The 20,976-nt window shown below is 40.9% G+C and overlaps 2 protein-coding genes across 3 annotated transcripts in view; one reads left to right on the top strand and one right to left on the bottom strand.

The window, feature by feature from the left end:
* LOC108114371 overlaps positions 1–20,976 on the top strand; it is a 33,666-nt gene that overhangs the window by 4,858 nt on the left and 7,832 nt on the right. For both annotated transcript variants that reach the window (XM_017225323.2, XM_017225322.2), the window contains exons 2-3: positions 1,501–1,999; positions 18,354–18,577. In XM_017225323.2, the coding sequence (XP_017080812.1) occupies positions 1,717–1,999; positions 18,354–18,577 (507 nt within the window). In that variant the 5' untranslated portion in view covers positions 1,501–1,716. The remainder of the gene's footprint in view (positions 1–1,500; positions 2,000–18,353; positions 18,578–20,976) is intronic.
* Positions 9,042–10,773, bottom strand: LOC108114370 (gustatory receptor 68a). Its single transcript, XM_017225321.1, has one exon. It carries the CDS (start codon positions 10,738–10,740, stop codon positions 9,571–9,573), a length of 1,170 nt encoding a protein of 389 aa, XP_017080810.1. The 5' UTR covers positions 10,741–10,773; the 3' UTR covers positions 9,042–9,570.

Below are 20,976 nucleotides of genomic sequence, written 5' to 3'. Positions count from 1 at the left end.
GTTTGTGTTCAATGGTTTCGTGTTTGGTGGAAAGTTGTGATACCATTACATTGGACTTTAAGTGCTAGAATTTCTTTGATTTAATTAGTCTTTTCATTGGCTATTTTTAACATTTATTTTAGATTTAAGGTTTATAAAACTATTGGCTACTAACCTCTACTAATTAAAAGTATTTTCCCATTTCAAAACTAAACTTTAAAGTAATTTCTTCTACTTACCTTACTTACTGTACCTACTAACACAAATTCAACATATTGCCCTAAGGGGGTGGTAAAAATTATAAAAAAAAATTAAATATATCTTGGTCCCTGGCCGTACACAAAGCCACCCGTGGCGGGGAGATGCCAAGCGCAGGAAAAGTGGCTCACAAAAGCGGACAAAGTGAAAAGCTATAATCAGATTTAATTAAACACGAAATTGGAACGTTGGCTGGATGTCAGGCACGCCAGAATGTGTGTGACACGGTCAGTGGCCATGTCCTCTGATTTGGCTGCGGGTCCTAGTTCCCATCTACCATATATGTGAATATAAATATATATATATATATGGATTCCATGGATGTGAGTGGCCGTGATATATATGTTGCATTTTGTTTTTTTTTTCTTGTGCAGGCTGCCTCTGATTTCTCATTATTATTTCGCTTTATGTGGAGCAGCTGGCGACGATTTCTAAGTGTGATAAACTTGCAACCGAAGCCCCATGGCGTTTCGCCTTTCTCCATTCCTCCTCACGGATAAGGCACACAAAGTGGAGCAGCTGGGCAGTACTTGGGAATCCAAGCCAGCTCCTTAGTCGCCAGCCTGGTCGTGCAGTTGATGCTCATTACTTTTTAACACCCGCCCACACACACACGTCCTTTTTATTTTTTCTTTTTTTTTCGACTGGCATCTGCATGGGGCGACAATGTATTCATGGCCTGTGCTGCCATGATAAACCCATCCACACTGCGTATACGTAATATTTCACTTTGCATGCACTCTCAAGTGCGAGCAGCGACTGGATTCCCAGTGGCTAAATTTATGCATTGATTGCCACGATTTATGAGATATCTTCATGCATCCAAATATTGACCTATCGCATGGGCATTGTTGTATGGGATTAAGTTGGAAACCGGAGAAAGTTTGCAGTTAATCAACGAATCTAGAGATCAGACGATTTGAAGAAGCCTAACTACTCTTAACATTTAATATTTAAACCATTTTAGAATGTATTTTCACCAAAATACTTTAAAATGTTTCAAAAATATATAAATTATGTGAGGTATAAAGTACAAACTAAGCTAAATCAGTTTCTTAGCCCGGCAATATGTTTATTGGGATTTAACAAAATGAAAAATATGTACAATAAACTAACAGATAGAACGGAAAATTAATGTCAGCAGCCATTATCCATTATCCCGCGCTGGCCGCAAGCTGCTGCCAATTGCTTTCTCAATTTGTTCAGCCATCAAATGCCAATTTTTTGTTCTAACCAAATGCACTTTTTATTTTTCGTTTGCAGAGTGAAATTGGAACGCTGGCGAAAAACCCGTTAATCTCCAATGAGGCGACACTTTTGGGAGAAGGAAAATTCATAAATGAAAGCTTCTAATTGCCAGAGAATGAAAAACGCGACAAGAAATCAACGCGAACGAACAAAAGCAAAGCAAACTTTTTAGGCAGCCCGAAAGGCAGCAGCAGCGAAAGCCGCGAAAATTGAGCCAACGAAGCTCCGGCGATGCTGTTGATGCCCACATCCTGTGGGCCGGGGCCACCCATCGACCTCGGCCCCTCGCCCTCGTTCTCGTCCTCGCCCACCCACTACTCCTCCCGCTCCCGTACCACCAACCCACGACAAGCGGCAGATGATGGAGAACCAACGGTCCGACGGTCAGGGACCCTAACCCAAAGGCAAAGTTCGGGGTCGAGCATTCCCCAATGGTTGCTAATCCTCCTTGGACTCTTCGTCATTCTCGCCCAGACACCAAATGGCCAGGTGGCCGCCGAGAAGAGTAAACACTGTGAGTAGACCTTATTGAATGAAATAAGTTGGATTGCCTATGTATTATATTATATAACCACTTTCTTAGGAAGAGATAAGCTTAAAAGTTTTAATAGAAAAATCCATTTTGGTTTTTCCAATATATCTAAACTCGTACAAGGATATAATGGAATACATTATGTCACTTTACACGAGCATATGTTAGAAGTAAACATTAACAAGCCACCATAAACTTTGCTCGTCTTGTACAATGAAATCTGTCAACAGCTTAGTTTTATGCTTTTTCTGTGCGATTTCCTTTCCACGACAATAAAAATTTGTTTGAGCAAATGTAATAAAAGTGCATTTAAATGTTGTCGAACGGAAAGATCCCACAAAAAATGGGGAATCCTCGAACTATAAACACATACAGAACACCACGCACTCACGCAAATGTATATAAATTTATATATAAATACATATGTGGCAGGGCGATAACATTGTGTGGCAAAGCTCTTGTGGTAATTCATTCAAACAAAAAAAAAAAAAAGAAAAATACATTTTTACGATGCAATGTCAACGGGCACGCAGAAGTATTTACATGTGTACAAAAGCACGTGCGAAGGCATTTATTTGGAACAGAGTATTTATGTGGCTCTTGAAGGGAATAAAGTATTTGGGCTTACCAAAAAATTACATGACTTAATGTTTAACATAATCGTAGTCAATGCTAAACAAGATTTTATAGCTTAATATATGGAAATGATAAACCTTTTACAAGTAGAAATTTGGATTAAAAGTTTAGATTTCTGGCTTCGGACTTCTTAAATCTACGATCTAATGAAAAAACCTCTAAACTTACCTATTTCTTAAATAACATTGATAAAATTACATGAATCTCACCTTACATAAATGAAAGCCTTCAAAAATTGTAAACATATTAATAATAATACATACAAGAAGTGCCTTCAGGAAAGTAATTTTAACCTAACAAGCCTGATGTCGGAAATAGTCCGATTATGAACCGGTTGAGGGGGTGAACGTATATATATGGTTTCCCCGATACTGCTAAACAGAGAATGGCGACCAGCAATTGCCGACCCATGAAATGGAATTACTCGGGCGGAGCGACGCGACTTCCAGCAACAACTCCGTACCCGGCTTGTACCCGATGCAGTTTGCGTTCCGGCGACGAAAGTTGTTGGTGCAAATTATTTCCGTATTTTAGCATTAAATCATAATTAAAATTTGAAGTAAAACAACTTACATGCCAGCAATTGGGGGCGTCGCCAGCTTTTTTTGCGGAAAGTGGAGGGCGGAGTCTTCAGTTGCAGTTGCAGTGAAAAAAAGTTTGCTTGTCGAGGGCGCGCTGAAAAAGTTAGCTGCATACTTATTTGGGCCTGTTTCCGGTTTGCTGCTGACGCGACTGCCGTTTCCTTCGCGCTTCCTGCCCTTTTCTCTTCTTGGATGCATTGCAGCCTAATTGCAGCCTCAGCTGGAAAATGCCGGGTGACAAGTGTCGATGCTAACTAGGATTTGCTCTCTTACACAGTGAATTCACTTCAGTTTTGGGTAATTAGAAATTGGAATTTAATTTTAAACAAATTGTGTTAAAGAATTTCTAAAAAAGATAGACTTTCTAAAAATAATTTTGATTTTCTTTATATTTTATATTTAATAGAAAGGATTATAAACACTTTCTTAAACTTTCAATCCTATACCACGGTACCCCCGCTCTGATTTCGTTTTTCTTGCTCATTTCCGGGCGACGCTTAGCTGCACTCGCTGTTGCTTCTGTTCCTGCCCCTGCTCCTTCTCCTGCTCCTGATCCACTGCGCTTGCTGCTCCTTATTTGCTGTGGTCACACACCCAGACTCATACTCAAACTCAAACTCAGACACAAACGCGAACCGCAGGCGCTCCCCTTTTGCAGGCTGTCCCCAGCAGACTTGTGGCCCACGTGGCGTGTACTTAATTTCCCATGCTCATCGCTGGGGCGCGTTAACTTTTTTACCGGCCACATACTTACTGCCAGCTGCCCCTGTACAACTCCTGCTCCTGGGTCTTGCTCCTCCATGCCAACTCCTTTTATCCCTACTTATTACGCTGTCGAGCAGCATTGAAGACTTTTCAACTCGTTCAACAAAATTTTGCACAAAAGTTTCATAATTAATTTCATGTTAAGTGGCAATGGTAGAGTGGTAGGCGTGGGCGTGGTCCTACCAGCCCATGCCCTTTTATTCCATCAAGCTCCTTCCACAATTCGGTTTTCACCCCCGCCCATCCAAAAATTATCATCCTGGAATGGTGTCTTTAATTTGAATTGTCATTTCCTTTCTCTCTCTCGAAGCTCTCGAAGAAGGCACTTCTTCTGGTGTCGTCTGCCAGGCATCCGGTTGCTGGCCACGCCCACTCACTCCCACATCCCTTTACCGCCCTCAAATGCGGTCGCACGTTCAAGTTGATTAGCGTAACTTATAATGACTCGCACGAGGAGCGAGTCCAAAGGACCAAAACTTGTTGGGTCTCACTCAAATTCTATTTTGCCAAAAACACTTGCAAACGGTTACTTTTATAAGTAAATATATACCCAAAGCATATGTGTATATATATATTTGTATATAGTATATGTGTATAAAAGAGGTTTTTGGGGTTTTCCAGAGGCATTTGCAAGTGGTTTTCATAATTACTTTGTGTGAGCTCTTCATGGTATATGTACCAAAAACTTTGCGACTGTCACCGAACCGGAACTCCACTTTCACATGTTTGTCAGCTCTCTCCATTTACAATTATGTGTGCGATATTTGCTCGTAATTATATAACTTGGTATTTACAAGTATATTACTACGGGTTAAGGTATTTTGATAATTGGATTGCTCTCAATTTTGTCAAATTAGGCAAGTGGTTATTGAACTTGCTTGATGAATAATTTAGTTTGTTAAATCTTAAAATTAGTTTGTTATGACTTATGAGGAATATAATGTGCTATAACAATTTATGGACTTTCTCAGATATTTTTTAAAATAGAATTAAAAATCTTAGAAGTTACTTTTCCAATTTTAATGTGAACATTTTTATTGAATTTTCTTTTTAATGGCGAAAGTGCGTATGTTTTGACAAGGGACACTGACAGCTCGCACGTTTCTTTTTCTTTCATCATCCCCATTGTGCGATTCTTTGCAATAAAGCGAACATTATACAATTTTGAAAATATGTCACGTTGTTGGGATCCAGTTCCAGCTCCCCCTTCCTCTCTATATCTCCTGGAGTCCAACTCAAACAGAAGCTGATGGCCGACTGCCAATAAATTTGTGAGAAAAACAACTGTCGACGACGACGTCGACGAAGAAGTGGCATAAAACTTTTGCTCTTTGTGTGGCATAAATATGAATGAATGGATTTGGACTTGAGGCTTAGAAGGAATGGGAATGGCAGTGGGGACCAACTGGTCCACTGCGGTATATAGCCCCATTCCCCAACCTCGTTGCCTACATACAAATATTCCAAAATGAGTTTCAGGCGAGGCGAGTCCAATGCGGTCTTCCCACGTCAACGGTTGAGTTCACAAAGGCGAAAGGGCTGAGCAGCTGAGGGAAGCAGAAGGCAGGGCATAGGGACTTTCCATGGGCAATAAATTTTAATTTTCCCTAAATCCTTGCGCATACGAAATGAGATTTGTAACAAGCCGCAGCAATCATCTGGCGGAGATTTCTTTTCACTGCCTTGGAAAACTTCCCTAAGTGAGGAAATGATTGTCTGGCATATCTTGATTAATTGTGAGTGGCATTATTTGACTTAGATTCCCTAATGCCTAACCCCTTTATGTCGGATTTTAAATAAATTAACTTAAAGAATTTTTGAGGGATTTACTTTTAAAGCAACCATACTTAAGAAGTGCTTTTAGTCTACAGCCAATTCTTAAGAAAGTTTCATTTTGTCAAATTAAAAGAATTTTCAGATTAGAAAGGCATTAAACATTTGGATCTAACGTTTGTGAGGGCGGAGAATTTCCCTCTCCCATTTATTAGCTATATTAGCCGGTTATAGTTTGATTCAAGTTGGATGTAGCTATTATTAGCTGTAGGAGGTCTAGCCGTTAGAATGTAGCTAGCTAGAAAGGGATATTAAAGATGACCAGCCGACCGATTTCGATAAAGAGGAGGTATCGAAAATCACCATCAGAAAAACACATATCGAAAGCTCGGTCTCGACGATGCTCCAACAAAACCGTTTCACTTCGTCTCGATAAGCCCGGGGCTTGAAAACCCTAATGATCGACTGAAAAATACTCTTAGTGCACGCCCCATCATTCTCATATATGTAGTTTTGGAGGACCCTGGCCGGACTGGGTTTGTTGCTTTCTAAAAACAATATTAAATTTTAAAAGCAATACCTCCAAAGCTTGGCAACCTTTGACCTGCTTGCTCTCAATCCCCAGCTCCGCTAATAATAAATCTTTGCTGAGTGACGATGACTCAGCTGCTTAGCGATCCCTGGAGAGCGGGGACAGGGACAGGTCACAGTCAAATGCGCAGATAAATGTTTATGGAAGATAAATTGCAGCCAGCGGATAGAAATCAGGCAACGCATAATAAATTCCGTTTGTAGTCCGCAGCTTGGGGCGAAATTTCGAGAGGTTGAGAATTGGAGGGGGCCATTGGATTTTGCGAGGGAGCTATGCCAAATCGAGTATTGATGCGTTTGGCATCCCGCGGCATGGTGTCATTGCCAAAAAAGGCTCCAGCCACCGCCCCTCCCCCATTCCGGGCAACCGAAAACACCAAAAACACCGAACAATGAATTCGTTCGATGCGAATTGGTTTTGTGAAATTGTCCACGAACGTGGGCGGATCATTTATCAATATTTCCGCTCTGCTGCTAAAGTCGGAGTAGGTAATCGCTTATTATACGAAATCGGTCGATAAATGCAATACATATGTGCATGTGTGTGTGTGAGTGTGTCCCACTAACCCCACCAATACAATTTCCAAATTTAATTTATGTATTCCCACAGAGAAAAAAAGGAGAAAAATAATGCACATTCTGTCAATTGCTCAAATTGGGTTTGACAAATTGAATTTGGGGAATTTGGCAAACTGTGACCCATTTTTAATTGGCTTTAAAAGGTTTACTTTTTTTCTACCAATCAGTATTTATTGGTTTGTTCATGATATTTCCAATAAACTCATTGGTAAACTAATTTATTTCAAATTGATGAATGCTCTTTGCGGATTATAAAGTTTTATGGTGGCAACTTTGTAATTTTGTATTTTATTTAATTTATTTGTTACAGAATTTTACAAATAATTATACTGAGAGAAATGTTATTAAAAACCATAAAAATTTGTATGAATTTGGTTTACAAAATCAGAGTTTGTCAATACCTAACATTCTCTGATTTCATTTGGAAACCTTAAACTCAAATACCGAATCCACGAGTACATTGCATTGATGAATTCCGTAAGTCCTGGCGGAGCGTAGAGCGAAGGAAACGGGCCACAAAGGGGCATAAAATGAGTTGAACATTCCGGGCATTGTGCCTTCAGTTAAGCACATGAATCCCTTTTGTAATCAAATGCACAGAAAATTGTATTCTATTCAAGAAAAATCCACTGCGAGTCCCAAACCTCTTTCGTGTCCTCCTGATGGGCTTTGTATCGGCTGGGTTTTCTCGGGCAGGGACAGCAATATATATATATATATATCTGTGTCCTGTTTCCTTGGCCAAGTTTGTGTTTGTGTGAGTGCGCGTGATCCACTTAGGCATTGCACAGAGAATCCACGCGCCGGCAAAACAAAGCGGCGAAATTATCTTCCCGAGCTAAGATTCCTGTTGGGGCGGACCAGTGGGCGTGGCCGTTGGCTGAAAGAAAAATATTACAAGAAGCGCCTAGACAATAGCACCGAAAATAAGTAAACAACAATAATAATAAAAAAAAAACAAAACAAAATCAAGAAAAAATATACAAAAATAATAGAGAAAAGAAGCAGCAGCACCAACAATAGCGTAATAAACTAACGCTGGAGCTAAGCTCTCGCCGAGGAAAACTATGCAAAAAGTTTTCGCTTTGTTTCGCTGCCCCAGCAAAAATGGAATTAATAAAAAAGAAAAAATGATTTTCGAAAAATATTTAAGCCCCCTTATATAGGCCAGATAAGACCAACGGGGCTAGATGTCGGCAAAGGGCAGTGCGAAATTTAATTAACAATTTGTGAGGGCTAAAATAAACACAAAGCCTCGAGGGGTTTTTCCACGAACATAGCATATTCAGTGGGCTCATCTGGGTTTTACCTTCTTGCCCGGGCTTTTTTTTTTTGCCAGGAAATGATCTAGTCTCGGGATTGAGTAGACCTTCGATGGCTGCATGACAAGTTGAGAGCTTCAACTTGACAAGTTCTTAATGAAAAGTTGGAAAAGCGCACATAATTAAACTGCCCTTTGCAAGCGCAACTGCCAAAGTTTGTTCAATCAGGAAAAATAAAGATTCCAGGGTTCTTTGACCAATCATCGTGAAAGTTGAAGAAGAAAATCGGTTTTATTCCAAGAAATGGGTGTGGGATAAAGTTGATAAATTGCTAATGAAAAATTTAAGACTATAAATTAAAGATAAGATACTGTAACTAATATGTTAAAAATATATAAATAATAACTTAATTTTCTGAAATGTTATTTATTTTTTAATATTTTAAGCAAATTTACATTCCTCAACTCGATACTCTTTTTATGTAAACATTTTTTCGTCAAGTAACTTGTAACTAAAAGTTGAATGGTAGTTATTTGCCAGAACTTTTAAGTTTTACAATCAATTTTAATAATATTTCACTTAAAGTCACTTAAAAAGTCATAGCCATTGAAGCTGAACCGTGCCACGGGGGAGGAGGAGGAAAAGAAAAAACTGAAGTGAAATATAAATTCTGAAACTTTTGACTATTCAAACATTTTGACAAGCGACAATTCGCTTGATTATTGCCATGGAATGGAGGAGACTGCCAGACTTGGGTGAATCTTATCGTCTGGCCCATTTGAGCCATGTCCTTTTCGCCAAGCTCCTGTTTTGTGGCCGCCCGCCATTCCATTCCGCTTGCCCCATAGTTCCTTCATTAGTTTGGCACTTCATCTTGGCTACACGCTCGAGTGCCTCTGGTCTGAGGTTGCCACATTCTGAAATGTGACAAAAGTTTAATGATGCGTTTAAGTTGCACGTGGCATGCCCTTTGGCATCCACCGCGCATTCTCCCCAGGACTCTCTCAACTCTCGACAGCATGATTTGATGAGCCCTACGCATTGCAATGTTTGTTTGTTTGCCAGCCAGGGAGGAGCATTGGAAAAATTGCAGCTGTCAGCATGTTATTGATTTTTATCACGTAACTCCCAGACAAATTATGGTGTAGGTACTGTTTTCCACTTAACATCGATATATAGGTACCAAAACACAGAAACCCAATTTCCTCATTCCACTGATAGGGAGATGGAGTATTCAATTTAAAGAAAACGTCAATCTAACGATTATGAAAGCAGTTTAATAGGGGAGGATAAGGGTATTATATGAAATATTGATTGTGATTCTCTGTAATTTAATGAACTTTGTAAATAATGATGAACTAAACTCTTATGCCTGGTTAATTTCATCCACCTTGGAGTCCTCCAACTGCTTAAACTGAATGAGAATAACCAAATAAGTAGTCACAGCCGAAAAGATCTTAAAAAGCGTAGAGTTATCGATGGAGAAGAATCCGTAGGCTGTGAACTGCAGATCCTGCTTGATGCTCTTGGTAAGGAACTTGTCGATGAGGTTCTGGAACTGCTTACTCTTCCCATAAACTCTTGCAAGGATTTGTGCCGTACTATTAGCCTCGGATGCCAGGCAATCGCAGGCACTGCAAATCACAGCCATCGTGATGGTCTCAGCCAGAACCCAGGCGCAGGATAAACCCATGGTGTCAGCAACTACTGCCTTGGAACTGGATGAAATGGCAGTCAGGGTGGCAAAGGCCAGGTAACTCTGATTTGTCACAGTGTAGAATGAGAATCCGAAGTAAAATAACAAGGCCACTCCGGCCACGGAATTTATATTCTCGGTGATATAGCGGAATTTGCAGAGAACTTCTATAAGATTACTAAGCTCACGCCAGTTGTCCACATTACCAGTATCCTGGGTGCTGAATGTATCCAGTTTTCGGTTAAGAAATCCAATCCTTAAAGCCAAATTCTTCAGTAAAATCCTCAGATATATAGCAAATAGTGTGGAGTATAGCAACTGCAGGAAGTAGATGACGAGCAGAATGACCTGCTTTTTGGAGCCAATGCCATTGTGGTAATGAATATAGTAGAAGGCCACGGCAAGTACTCCCGCTGCTGCTGCGATGACCAGGATGGCCAATTTCCGGCAACTATAGTTCTCACAGAAACCACTGACCACAAGATACTCATCGATTTTGGCCACATCTCGCAGAGTTCGACAGTGACTGGATGCATTGTGCACACTGGACAAGACCATCATCGTATAACTGATGATGCAGAGTAGAGTTTCGATTGTCCTGTTGATTTCCTCGGTGTCACCTTGGGCACTGGCCACCAATCTGTACTCCCTGGAGGCGAATAGTACGTCGTCGCCGAATGTTACGGAGCTAATCAGTATAAGCAAGGCCACTAGACATCCATACCAGCGACCCAGTCTGCCCAAGCGGAAGCTCTCCTCGTCATCTCCACTGTAAAATGGCAGAAGGGCACAGATCTGCGACGGTCTGGCTATAGCTCGTATGTCCTGGAAGATCTTCATGGCGATGTGGGCTGCTCTTCAGAAGTTACTAAAATGAAAGGAGCTTTAGTTTAGTTTAATGCATTAGTTTGGGAGACGAAATGAAATATTACCTTTAATGAAAGAAAAATTGTTTTAATATTATGATAATGCAAGCATGTCAGAGGGAACATTAGTCCCGAAACGGTTTTCATTATAATTGTAGCCCATTTTGTAGCAGAACTCCCTGCATTAGCTTAGTATTAACTTGGTCACAACACCAATTTATTCGATCAAAATCTAACTGAGTATGACTGATGAGTATGGGCTAAGTAGTTCGCGTGGCAAAATTACAATCATTGGGTAATTACGAGCTAATGCGACCTGTCATAATTGTGGACTGACATAAATATCCGCGGAACTTAAAAGCCCAATGTCCAATGCGCCACGCAAATTGCCCAATTACTTTGACAAACCGCCGGAGGCGGACGAACGGGGCCTGATGAGCCACGTGAATGGATTGACGGACACACCGACATTTCCCCTGAGGGCGGGTGGCCAAAAGGAAACGTGTAGAGAGAGAGGATCCTGGGCCTCAATGGAGATTATCCTTATTATGCAAACGCCTTCGACGGATGAGCTGGATGGACAAAGTCGTCCAGGCGAAAGGCATTTACTTCAATTATTTCATTAAAGCAGCAGCAGCAACAGCAGCAGCGACAAATGTCTGGGGGCGTCATCTGCGACTCCTTGTGGCCATCGCCAGTGCCTCCAAGATGCCATCGAATTTCGGTGGCGCTAATGGAGCGTGTGAGTCCGGCACCAGATGTCGGAGCCAGCAGCTCCGGCTTAGTCAACTGGATAGAGCGTAGGTTGTGGGACAGTACACAGAGAAGAATTTTCTAGCAATTCAAGATTTAAAATTTAAATAAATTTGTTTTTAAAGAAACAACATTTAAAATCCTAAAAATATAAACCAGGTGAAAAGTAAATTTGGTAACTTACCTATCTTAACTTAACTTAACTTTTTGTAATTAGTCCCGTTTTTTCTCTCACCATATAGTTGCGAGGGCGATGACTTTACATGGACATTAAGGGTCACCCGGGGGCCAGTAAAATTCAATATCGGAGCACAGGAAATTCATTGTTTAACCTTTGTTGCTTAAATTGCTCAAATTCCTGCCATTAGTTTGACAAACGAGCCAGCGAAATTATTTTGTTGCAGCCAAGTTGCCGGGCACATCCGGAATGAAAGAGGGGGAGGGCTGGGGGTGAGGGCTGGGGGTAAGGGCTGGGGGATGATCGAAAACCGACCAGATTTCGGGCCAAAGTTTTTGCCACAGCACTGAGCACCGAGTACCGAGCACAGAAGCAGCAAAAACCAACTTTGACCCCCAGAAACCCCCTTCCGTTTCGAATCCAATCTCCACTATACAACTCACAACCCACACCCACGAAAACTTTCGTCCAATCCTCGCTTTGGGGCACGCACTAAGCTTGCCCCGGTTGCGGTTTCGTTACCTCCAGCCAGCCATTGTTGCCACAGCTCCTTGTGGCAACCACCATTTCAGCATTCTACCTTCTACCATCCGAAATCCAACATTCACGTTGGGCATCCTCCTCGGTTATTCCATTGCTGCAGATTTATTTGTGGTTTTGCATAATCACTGAAAATTAGTTTAAAATATTTACATTAAATTTGCATCCCGATGTCTGGGGATCCTGAGCTGCAGGAAATGCTAAGTATAAGCCCTTAAATGGGCATTAGCCTGATGTCGGGATGTTGGAGTTCAAGGAGAATTTCGAGGAGCCGGCTAATTAAATAAACCCCTTGATTAACTAGAATAAATTAAAATTCCAAAGTTATTGCAGGCAGTCGCTTAAGGGATTCTGATTTATTATGGATGCTTGTCGTACGTAAAGTATACGCAGCGTAGGCTGTGCTTGCTTAGATGCTTCTTTAACTCTTATCAAAATCTAATATAGTGATAGATTCAACTTTGATTATTTAAACCAAAAGAACCTGAATAAACTGCTAAAATAACTGCAAAAACTTTTCAAATTCAGCCGAATGAGGAGACTCTATGGCCGAAAAAGTTAAAACTGATTTAACCACTTTATTGAACTACCAACTAAAACATGAAGAGTCAATAAATATTGAAGTTCCTCTCGTATATTTTGTTTTTGTTTTCTTCTTTTTTTTATTTTTCAACCAAAACTTTTCCTCAGTCAGCGAAATATTTGCCAAAGCATCTTGGAAACTTCTTCTCTAATCACAGTTTGGCACAAAGTTAAATTCATCAAGTAAACTTATCGTTTGCAGTTGCAATATACCTGCCGGCGTATTTGCCATGCTCAGTGATTATCCTTGGGAATATCCTTCTGGGAAATGCTTTACCTGCAACACACTTGTTTACTTCTATCTACGAATATAATAATTCTCAGCGTGCAAGGCATTCAGCTTCGTTCTATATTTGTCGATGCTCTCAAGGTGTCGTCAATGGCGATGACTCGATGTATTCAAGGAGAAAATGGCATGAAGTTACACTCGAAGAAATAATATTCAAATGGCATAAGGTTTATTATCCCATTATGAATGATTATTTATTTATATAAGAAATATTCACTTTAAGCTAAAAACTTTAAAACGATGTCAATAAACACTTTGGTGTTGTGAGTTGGCCAATCGACTACCAATCGACTTATAACTACTTATCGATAACTTAAGTGCTGCCAGACTTCAATATATGTATTGGCTTAGCAATATGTAGCTAAATTAAATATAAAAAATAATCTTATATATAACTAAATTGAAAATATAAAAATTAAAAATGTTTTTAAGCACTCTTAGCACAGTCAATAAAAATGTAGAGTTTTTCCCAGTGCAACTAAGGATTCCTTTATTTGCGAAGGTCGGCTGATGCGTGTGACTGTGCCCCAAGGAAACGTGGCAGAAGCACAAAGTTAGAAAGCAGAGTAAACATCATTTCCCAGCCAGAGCCAACGAAGACAACTAGTGTCCCATGGACATGGAATGGAAGAAGAAAAAACTGCACTTGGAGTTGTGGGCCAAAACGCATTTAGGACCACCAAACACTTCCGGCATCCCTTTCGCCATTCTCGGCCGGAAGCATTAAGCTCCAGAATGGCTTCTTCTCCAGCAAGTGCCATTACCGATCCGATTCCAAGTGACGCGAGTTATGGTGACGACCCGCAACTTGGACGTTTGCAGATTGTTTGGCGAATTGCCTCTGGCAATAGAGGGATTTTAACCATCAAGATAGCAGTCAAGGAGCAGCAAATAGAAGTTACTAGGATGGCAGTTCCACAATTGTGTACATAAAAAGGGACTCTCAGCTCCTGGAAATCTTATGGCTTTATTAGTCGATTAATAACGCGAGAAACAAAGCTCTCAAATTAATTATTCAATTTTAATCCTTTTGCCTGTGACTCAGTCTCAGCAAATGATATTCCGACCAAGTAATCCCGGGCATTAACCAAAAAATTGGCTTTTTGTGGCAGATGAGGCTCAGCCAGTTTTTGGATTTGATATTTTCATGAACACCAGTCGACCAGATTGAGGATTTTTTTCTTATTTTTGTGCCATCTCCCTTTTGATGTGGGACACTCTCAGGATTTAAGCCTGGCATTATCCCTAATTTCGAAAATGCCGTTTTTCCTGTGTTTTTGTGCTGCCCAGCCATCAAAACTAAGCCATGCTCCCCGTCCGAGTTCTCATTCCAGATCCTAGTGGTTTTCCTCGCTCTGTTCCATGTCGTCGTTATCTGTTTTATGCCGCTTCCCATTTATTTTCCTCCGGTTTTCCCTGCAAATGCATAAACAAATTGAAGATAAACATACTTATGTGTGAATATCTCTATACGAAGGCACTGAAAGAAATTGAGATTATATTTGGAAAATAAGCTTAGAATTAAGTTAAAGACTCCAAAGAGAAAACATATGGGAATAAAATTTTAAGCTTTATAATAGTAATTTGCTTATTAACACTAACTTATTCTCAGTGCAGGCCCATGAAAATGCTGAACTTGAAGCATGTTGCAATTTCAGACAACAGATCCGCGATGCCGCCTCCTCTGGCAAATGGAGTTGTTTTCCCTGAAGCTGGCAGCAATTGTGTCAGAAATGCCTTAATTTATAGAAAATGTATCTGTTGGATGTGGAAAAGGGACTCCATCCCGGGGCTGCCATGAATGTCACATGGGTTTCAACGTCCTGCGCGGCTTTCGTTTGTCTTTCACTTCACACACAGACACACACACACCCATAGAAAGCTACGACAGCCCGAAGGCATCCACGATTTGCTTTACGCCCAACTACCACTCCCGCCAGCTCCAAACTCGAAAACTCCCACTCCTTTTGAATCCATCTATCTCGGTATATCTCTATTCTCCCCCGAGGGCCTCAGCGCAGATGCATGATAATCCCGATATGTACGTACATACGGGGGAGTAAACACAGCCAACTCTGCTCCACTCTACTCCATCCCATCGCAATCCTGTCCAGAAATGATTGAGGGATTTCTGGCCGCCTAGGAGCCAATGATAACGGAAACGGCAACCGAGCACTTTGCGCTCCATTTTCACTCCACACAACGTAATTGATATTTTACAATTGTCTCTGCCGGTTCATTTCCTTGTGCTTTTGTCCCTCTTCTCTGGGTTCCCCAGCGCCCCTTGTGCTTCATCCATATTTCTATGGCAAATTGTGCAGAAATTCTATTTCTATTTCTCACTTCAACCCCCGACCTCCGCCTCGTAGCCATTGCCATTGCCATATGGGATGCAGATGGAGGAGATACAGATGCACATGGATCTCGTTGCTGGCCCATTTGTCGCTGTCGATGTTCCACTCTCAGCTGAGTGAAATTATTCAACCGGCAGCAGCTGCAAGTGAATTTATCAGGACGCAGAGCTCCGATAACATAACTTCTGATATACATATTTGGGAGTGCAGCAGATATCTCATCCAACAGATTCCCAACAGAAAGTCATGTAATTTTTTATAACTATCTAATGTGGGTATGTGAAGTTTTTAGTATCTTGAAGCAATGGAGAACCTCTTCTACCTATCCAAGTTTTTTAATTTCCCGAATCTTTTTAATTGCAAATAACTTATGTTTCCTAAAATTTCCATTTTTTTTTACCACCAACCTTAATAAAAAACCCATTAGCCTGGCCAAATACAAACTGGCTCTTATGTTACGGTCATATTTTGTTGGTATCATGATTGTGAGCCATTACTTAACGCTAATCTGTTAATCCCTCGTTAAGGTCATGACTCGTAAGTTATTTTTCTCTTGTTTGTTTATTCACTAGAATGTTGAATGTTGAAACAAAGTAAGGAAGCTAGCGAAATAGCTAGGTGCCTCCGAAAAATTTCCACTACCGCCTGAAAAGCCACGGAAAATTACTTACCAAGTGGCTTGCGGCCAATTTGTGCAGGTGGCAAAGGAGGGGCGTTTCCACCACCCACCTTTACGCCACCAGCTCAGCTCTTTGCTACACTCGGCTATTTACTTTGCCGGAGATCAAAGCGAAATGTGTAACGAAATTGCCAATTACATATAAAGCAGGAAAAACTCTCTACCTAGTCAGGCAGTTGATTCTTTTTTTTTTTTGGTTGAGGAAATACACAAGGAAAAAAAGATAACTGTATGAGCTTAGTAATTAATAAAACAAATTATGAATTTTTGGTTTTAATATATAAATAATATCAAATTTTTGTAAAATATTTAGCAATGCTCCCTTTAAGCTCTTACTACCCTAATAAGTATGCTATAGTTTTTATAACCTAACAGCTCGACATTCACTATTCATTTTCCACTGTGCATTAAACCAATAGGGACTAAAACAAAGGGCAGCCAAGTCTGTCAGCAATTCAATCCAAATTGTGAATTCAATTTTGAAGTTGGCAACGCGGCGACGACAACATTTGTGACCGAAAATGAGGCATTCGCTGGGATCCAGGAGAGAGAGTTCACATGATGGCTCTTTTTGCCCATCCACCAGGCGTCTCCTTTGCTGGGCGTAAAACGAATTTGTAGTAAATTCCTTGGGCGTGCTCCTGCTCCTGACAAAGCTGAAACCATCTCCTCCCTACCCCGCATCTCAGCAAGCCCCGGATGCGGCGTCATCTTTTCGTGTGCGTTTTATTGGGGGGCGAAATTGAATTAGTGCGGCGGCGGGAGCGGAAGCGGTTGCTAGGCAGGAAATTGCCTGAAATCAGGCGCACGTAAGCTTAGGGAGGCCCCACTTAAACTCGCCCCTAGCTATGCCCACTTCTCTCTCTCACATACACATTATTGTGTTTCATTAAAAATCCGCCCCGATGTCCACATTGCTTTTACAGCAGGGTAGTGTATGTACGATGAGACGAGTCCGAGTCCCTGTTTCATTTGCATGCGGCGATGTCCTCTGGCCAACTGGCAGGAGCAGCTCCTCTGAATGGCTCTCGTTTCATGTTAATGCATTTGGCACTTAAGCGCCATAGTTTGCGCCATCAAACTAATTAAAAGTTGCTTAAATAATGCGATATTATTTTCGCATTGCCGCTTGTCTCCAGCTGGCTTCCCAATGACTTCCCGGCGCTCTTGTCCGTCGACGTCGTTTTGATTGAGCCGCGGCGCGGCAAATTAAAAGTTCAGCACGGAAACTGTCCCCTTGGACCATTCAAACTTATCACCAAAAGTGGCCCAATGTTGGAAAAGTTATTCGTAAAAGTAGATATTGTTACTTAGTGTGAGAGTGTTAGTGTCAGTGTAAAAGTGTGATTTTCTTCTTTATGGTACCGCTATATTCTAACACTATCAAATTTGTTAAAGTAATTTTAAATTAGTTAAATTTCAACAAATGGTAATAGAATGTAAAATTCGATCTTTTTGGTTTATTACGCGCTGGGCACACTGACAATCACCGTTATAACGTGACTATTTACTTAAAACAATTGTTTTCTTTGAGTAAGTTTGTATTATTATTCTTTTTGGATTTTTACTTTAACTAATAACATTCATGCTAAAGCCATTTTCACATTTTTGAAAACTTATTCCTTTGACCGTTTTATGAGTAGATTAGGTATTAACGTGTGCGTTGAATTTCTGATCAGGCATTATGCAAATCTACCGCATCTAGTTGCCAGTTTTCCAGTTGCCAAACTGCAGTCTGGAAAGGCATAATAAACGCAACTAGTGAGCTCGGGAACATGTGCAAGTAATACGCGAAGCGAAGCGTAAATGAATTTTTCATCCTTCCATTAAAATTTAAGTGCACATTTTCCGGCGCAGCGCACGAGACGCCGCAACGCCATTAAGCCAAAGGAAGTTGCCACCGGAGACGTCCTGCAGATTTCTGTGTGGCAGTGATGGGTTGCACGAGTAGGTGGGTTGAGTTGATCTTATATGTGGGTTATGGAAATATTAAAAAAGAAATAAATGTATATACATGTACAAAAGTGTGGTTCAAGAAGTTGCAAGTGAGAAATAAGGATTCATTTTATCGAAGTAGAGAAGTCACATAATTAAATAAAGATTGCAGAGACTATAGGATTATGGGATTTACATAAGTATGCATCTTAGTTTTGAAATACTTTATAATAAATATTATTTTTAATTAAAGTTATAATTGTTTCCATCCTTGCAGATTACATGCAGTCGCTGTGCAAGAACCACTTCCTCCAGCAACTGTATCGGAAAATCGATGGAGCCGTGCTCTGGTCACAGAACGAGAGAAATCTGGACTGCATCATCACCTTCCAGACTCACTCGGTCCTGCAGCGCTTCATGCTACGTTTCGATATGTTGCAGCTCGACTGCAACGATCACCTGCTAGTGTATGATGGAGCCCATGCCGTTGCCACACCAAAGGTGAGTCCATGAATCCCCCGTCCTCTTAGTCTGGTAATTATGCCAACATCGGAATCTGCCTTTAACGTATAAAAAAAGAACGCCTGCGGGTGCGATACGTGCCCCACATTTTTATTAGCAAAATTGCAGATTTGCATATGCAAATCGAAAAGGTAAAGTGAATCTGTTACACAGCATTTTACACTGATGTTAGTATATAAGGTTACATTAAGGGAATAACTCAATGATAAGAAGAAAATATATTTAGAAGAGTAAAGTATCTAAAGCTTGGAACCTGAAATTAACTGTAATCTTATTTCGATATTAAAACATAGTTTTATGTCGTTGAGAGTTCTGCTCTTCTAAAAGTAAGTTTAGACCTAAGAGTTTCTGAACCTCTACAGTACTTTAATACCAGTTTTTCCCTGGGTGCATCAGTGCAACGCCATCAGTTTATTGATTCGCCTGGAAATGGCTAATCACGTGAGTGAGTCGCCCAGCGCCGTGTGAACAATTAAATTGTGGCAGGAACGCAGTCTGATTTTGCTACTGGTGCAATCCATGTACATGGTGTATCGGATTCCTGGGAGGATAGGTTAACTATTGGGAGTGGATGTGGGAGGTAGATAGCACAGAGCTGTAATTATGTGCATATGTACGTGGACAGATTTGTGGAGATGGATGTTGGTGCACAGTAGATTGAATTATTACGAAGTGAACTGTGAAACAGGCAATTCAAATTAGAATCACTCATGGCAGAATGATATGTATGCAAATGTGCATATATGCTAAGTGAATTAAATGACGTTGCCTCTCCATTTTCGTAATCAAATAAGAGTCATTGATACTCTTGCAACATACGAGTATAGTGTGTCCAAATCAGATCAATACAAAAAGAAAAAAAGAAAACCAGAAAATGCCCGCCCACAGAAATATAAATATTTATTTATAGATTTTTGATTCGTTTGTTTAACCATCGGAAACAACGATGTGTTTACATGGGGCGGGTAATGTATATTTAATTTGTCCCAGCTGGGAGAAGATACTATCCAGGCCATCAGCGTGCATATTCATATATATATTTTCATACCCACCTTCATTATGGAATCATTTGCTAAGGTTCATACCGTAAAAAAGACTTCAACACCCTAATTTTCATACACTGAAACTTAAATTATGATTAGCATAATATATTCGGTTTATGTTTTTATTACTTTATAAAAAGTATTGAATTATGCATGAAAATGCACAGAACAGGAATGTTCTGACACATGTTCTTATTAATTTATTTAATTTAAACAATTACCTTATCTCAAAAGACAACTTAATTTTGATAATGTCTTGTAAAACTTTCCTTGAAATTGGCCAGGGAGAACAGAACCCATTGATGTATTCCCCTATCGATTACATGCCACATCCCTGGAGCTGCATCCCAAGATGGTTAAGTAACGTTTAAGGAATCCTGTGTCGCCACACATCCTTACATATATGTAAATATGCTCTGGCATCACATGTCGATAGTTAAGGCCAATCATTGCTTAGTTTGCGACACTCGAAGGCGGTTGGGTGGATAGTTGGTTGGATTGTTGGGTGGGAGTCTGTGGGCCTTATGAATCCACTGCAATTTGTTGGCTATAATGGGAGGAGAGGGAGGTAGTATCTGGAATGGGGGCGTGGCAGCCGCAGCCACCGCATTATCCAGATCACGTTGATGCCTCTGACATTTTAGGTTCAATCCCTGTGGGGCTTCCGCTCAGCCCAACATGGGATGCTCCACATACCCGGACACACATGCAGGCATAATTTTGTCGCTGCAACATTTGCAATGATGACAGCCAGCAAGGATGTCGTGTGGCAGGTTGGGGAAAATGGGTGGTTGGGTGTTTTTGTGCTGTTGGGAATGTGGGTGGCTTGGCTGCCACTGCGGCTGCAATGCGGCAACAGCTTCTGGTGCAGCTTCTTCTGCTGATAGCTCTGTGATTTTATCAGCAACAATTTCCATTTTTCATTCGCCACACCCTTCACTTTCCGCCCACTCACTGCATTATTTAATGCGGTCTGCGGGTTGGCTAAGGAGAGAGGGTAGAGGGTGTGGTAAAAAGGGAAAATGCAGGGGGCGGTACTGGTGGTTTGTGCAATGTGAGCCAAGGAAAGTGGCCACAAATAGAGCGCGCATAAGCCAAATCCTTTATTTGCCAAAGGAAGCTGCGACAGTGCCACTAAAAAAAAATGTGCATAAAAAATGTTCAACTAGAAAATTAGAAAAATGCCAGCCAAAGCCAACATCCCACCAACCCCCGCTTTCACCCGCTCTCTGGGGAAAACCTTGAAACTGTATGTGCCAAAGCTGAAAACAAAAATGTTTCAGCCGCTTTCTGTCGCCTGTGTGGCGCGCGACCCAATTTTCCTTCTACTGATGG

The sequence above is a fragment of the Drosophila eugracilis genome, unplaced genomic scaffold, assembly GCF_018153835.1.
Source record: "Drosophila eugracilis isolate 14026-0451.02 unplaced genomic scaffold, ASM1815383v1 contig_2154, whole genome shotgun sequence".
Taxonomy (NCBI): Eukaryota; Metazoa; Arthropoda; class Insecta; order Diptera; family Drosophilidae; genus Drosophila; species Drosophila eugracilis.
The sequence above is the reverse complement of the archived record's forward strand: the minus strand, read 5'-3'. Positions and strand labels throughout refer to the sequence as shown.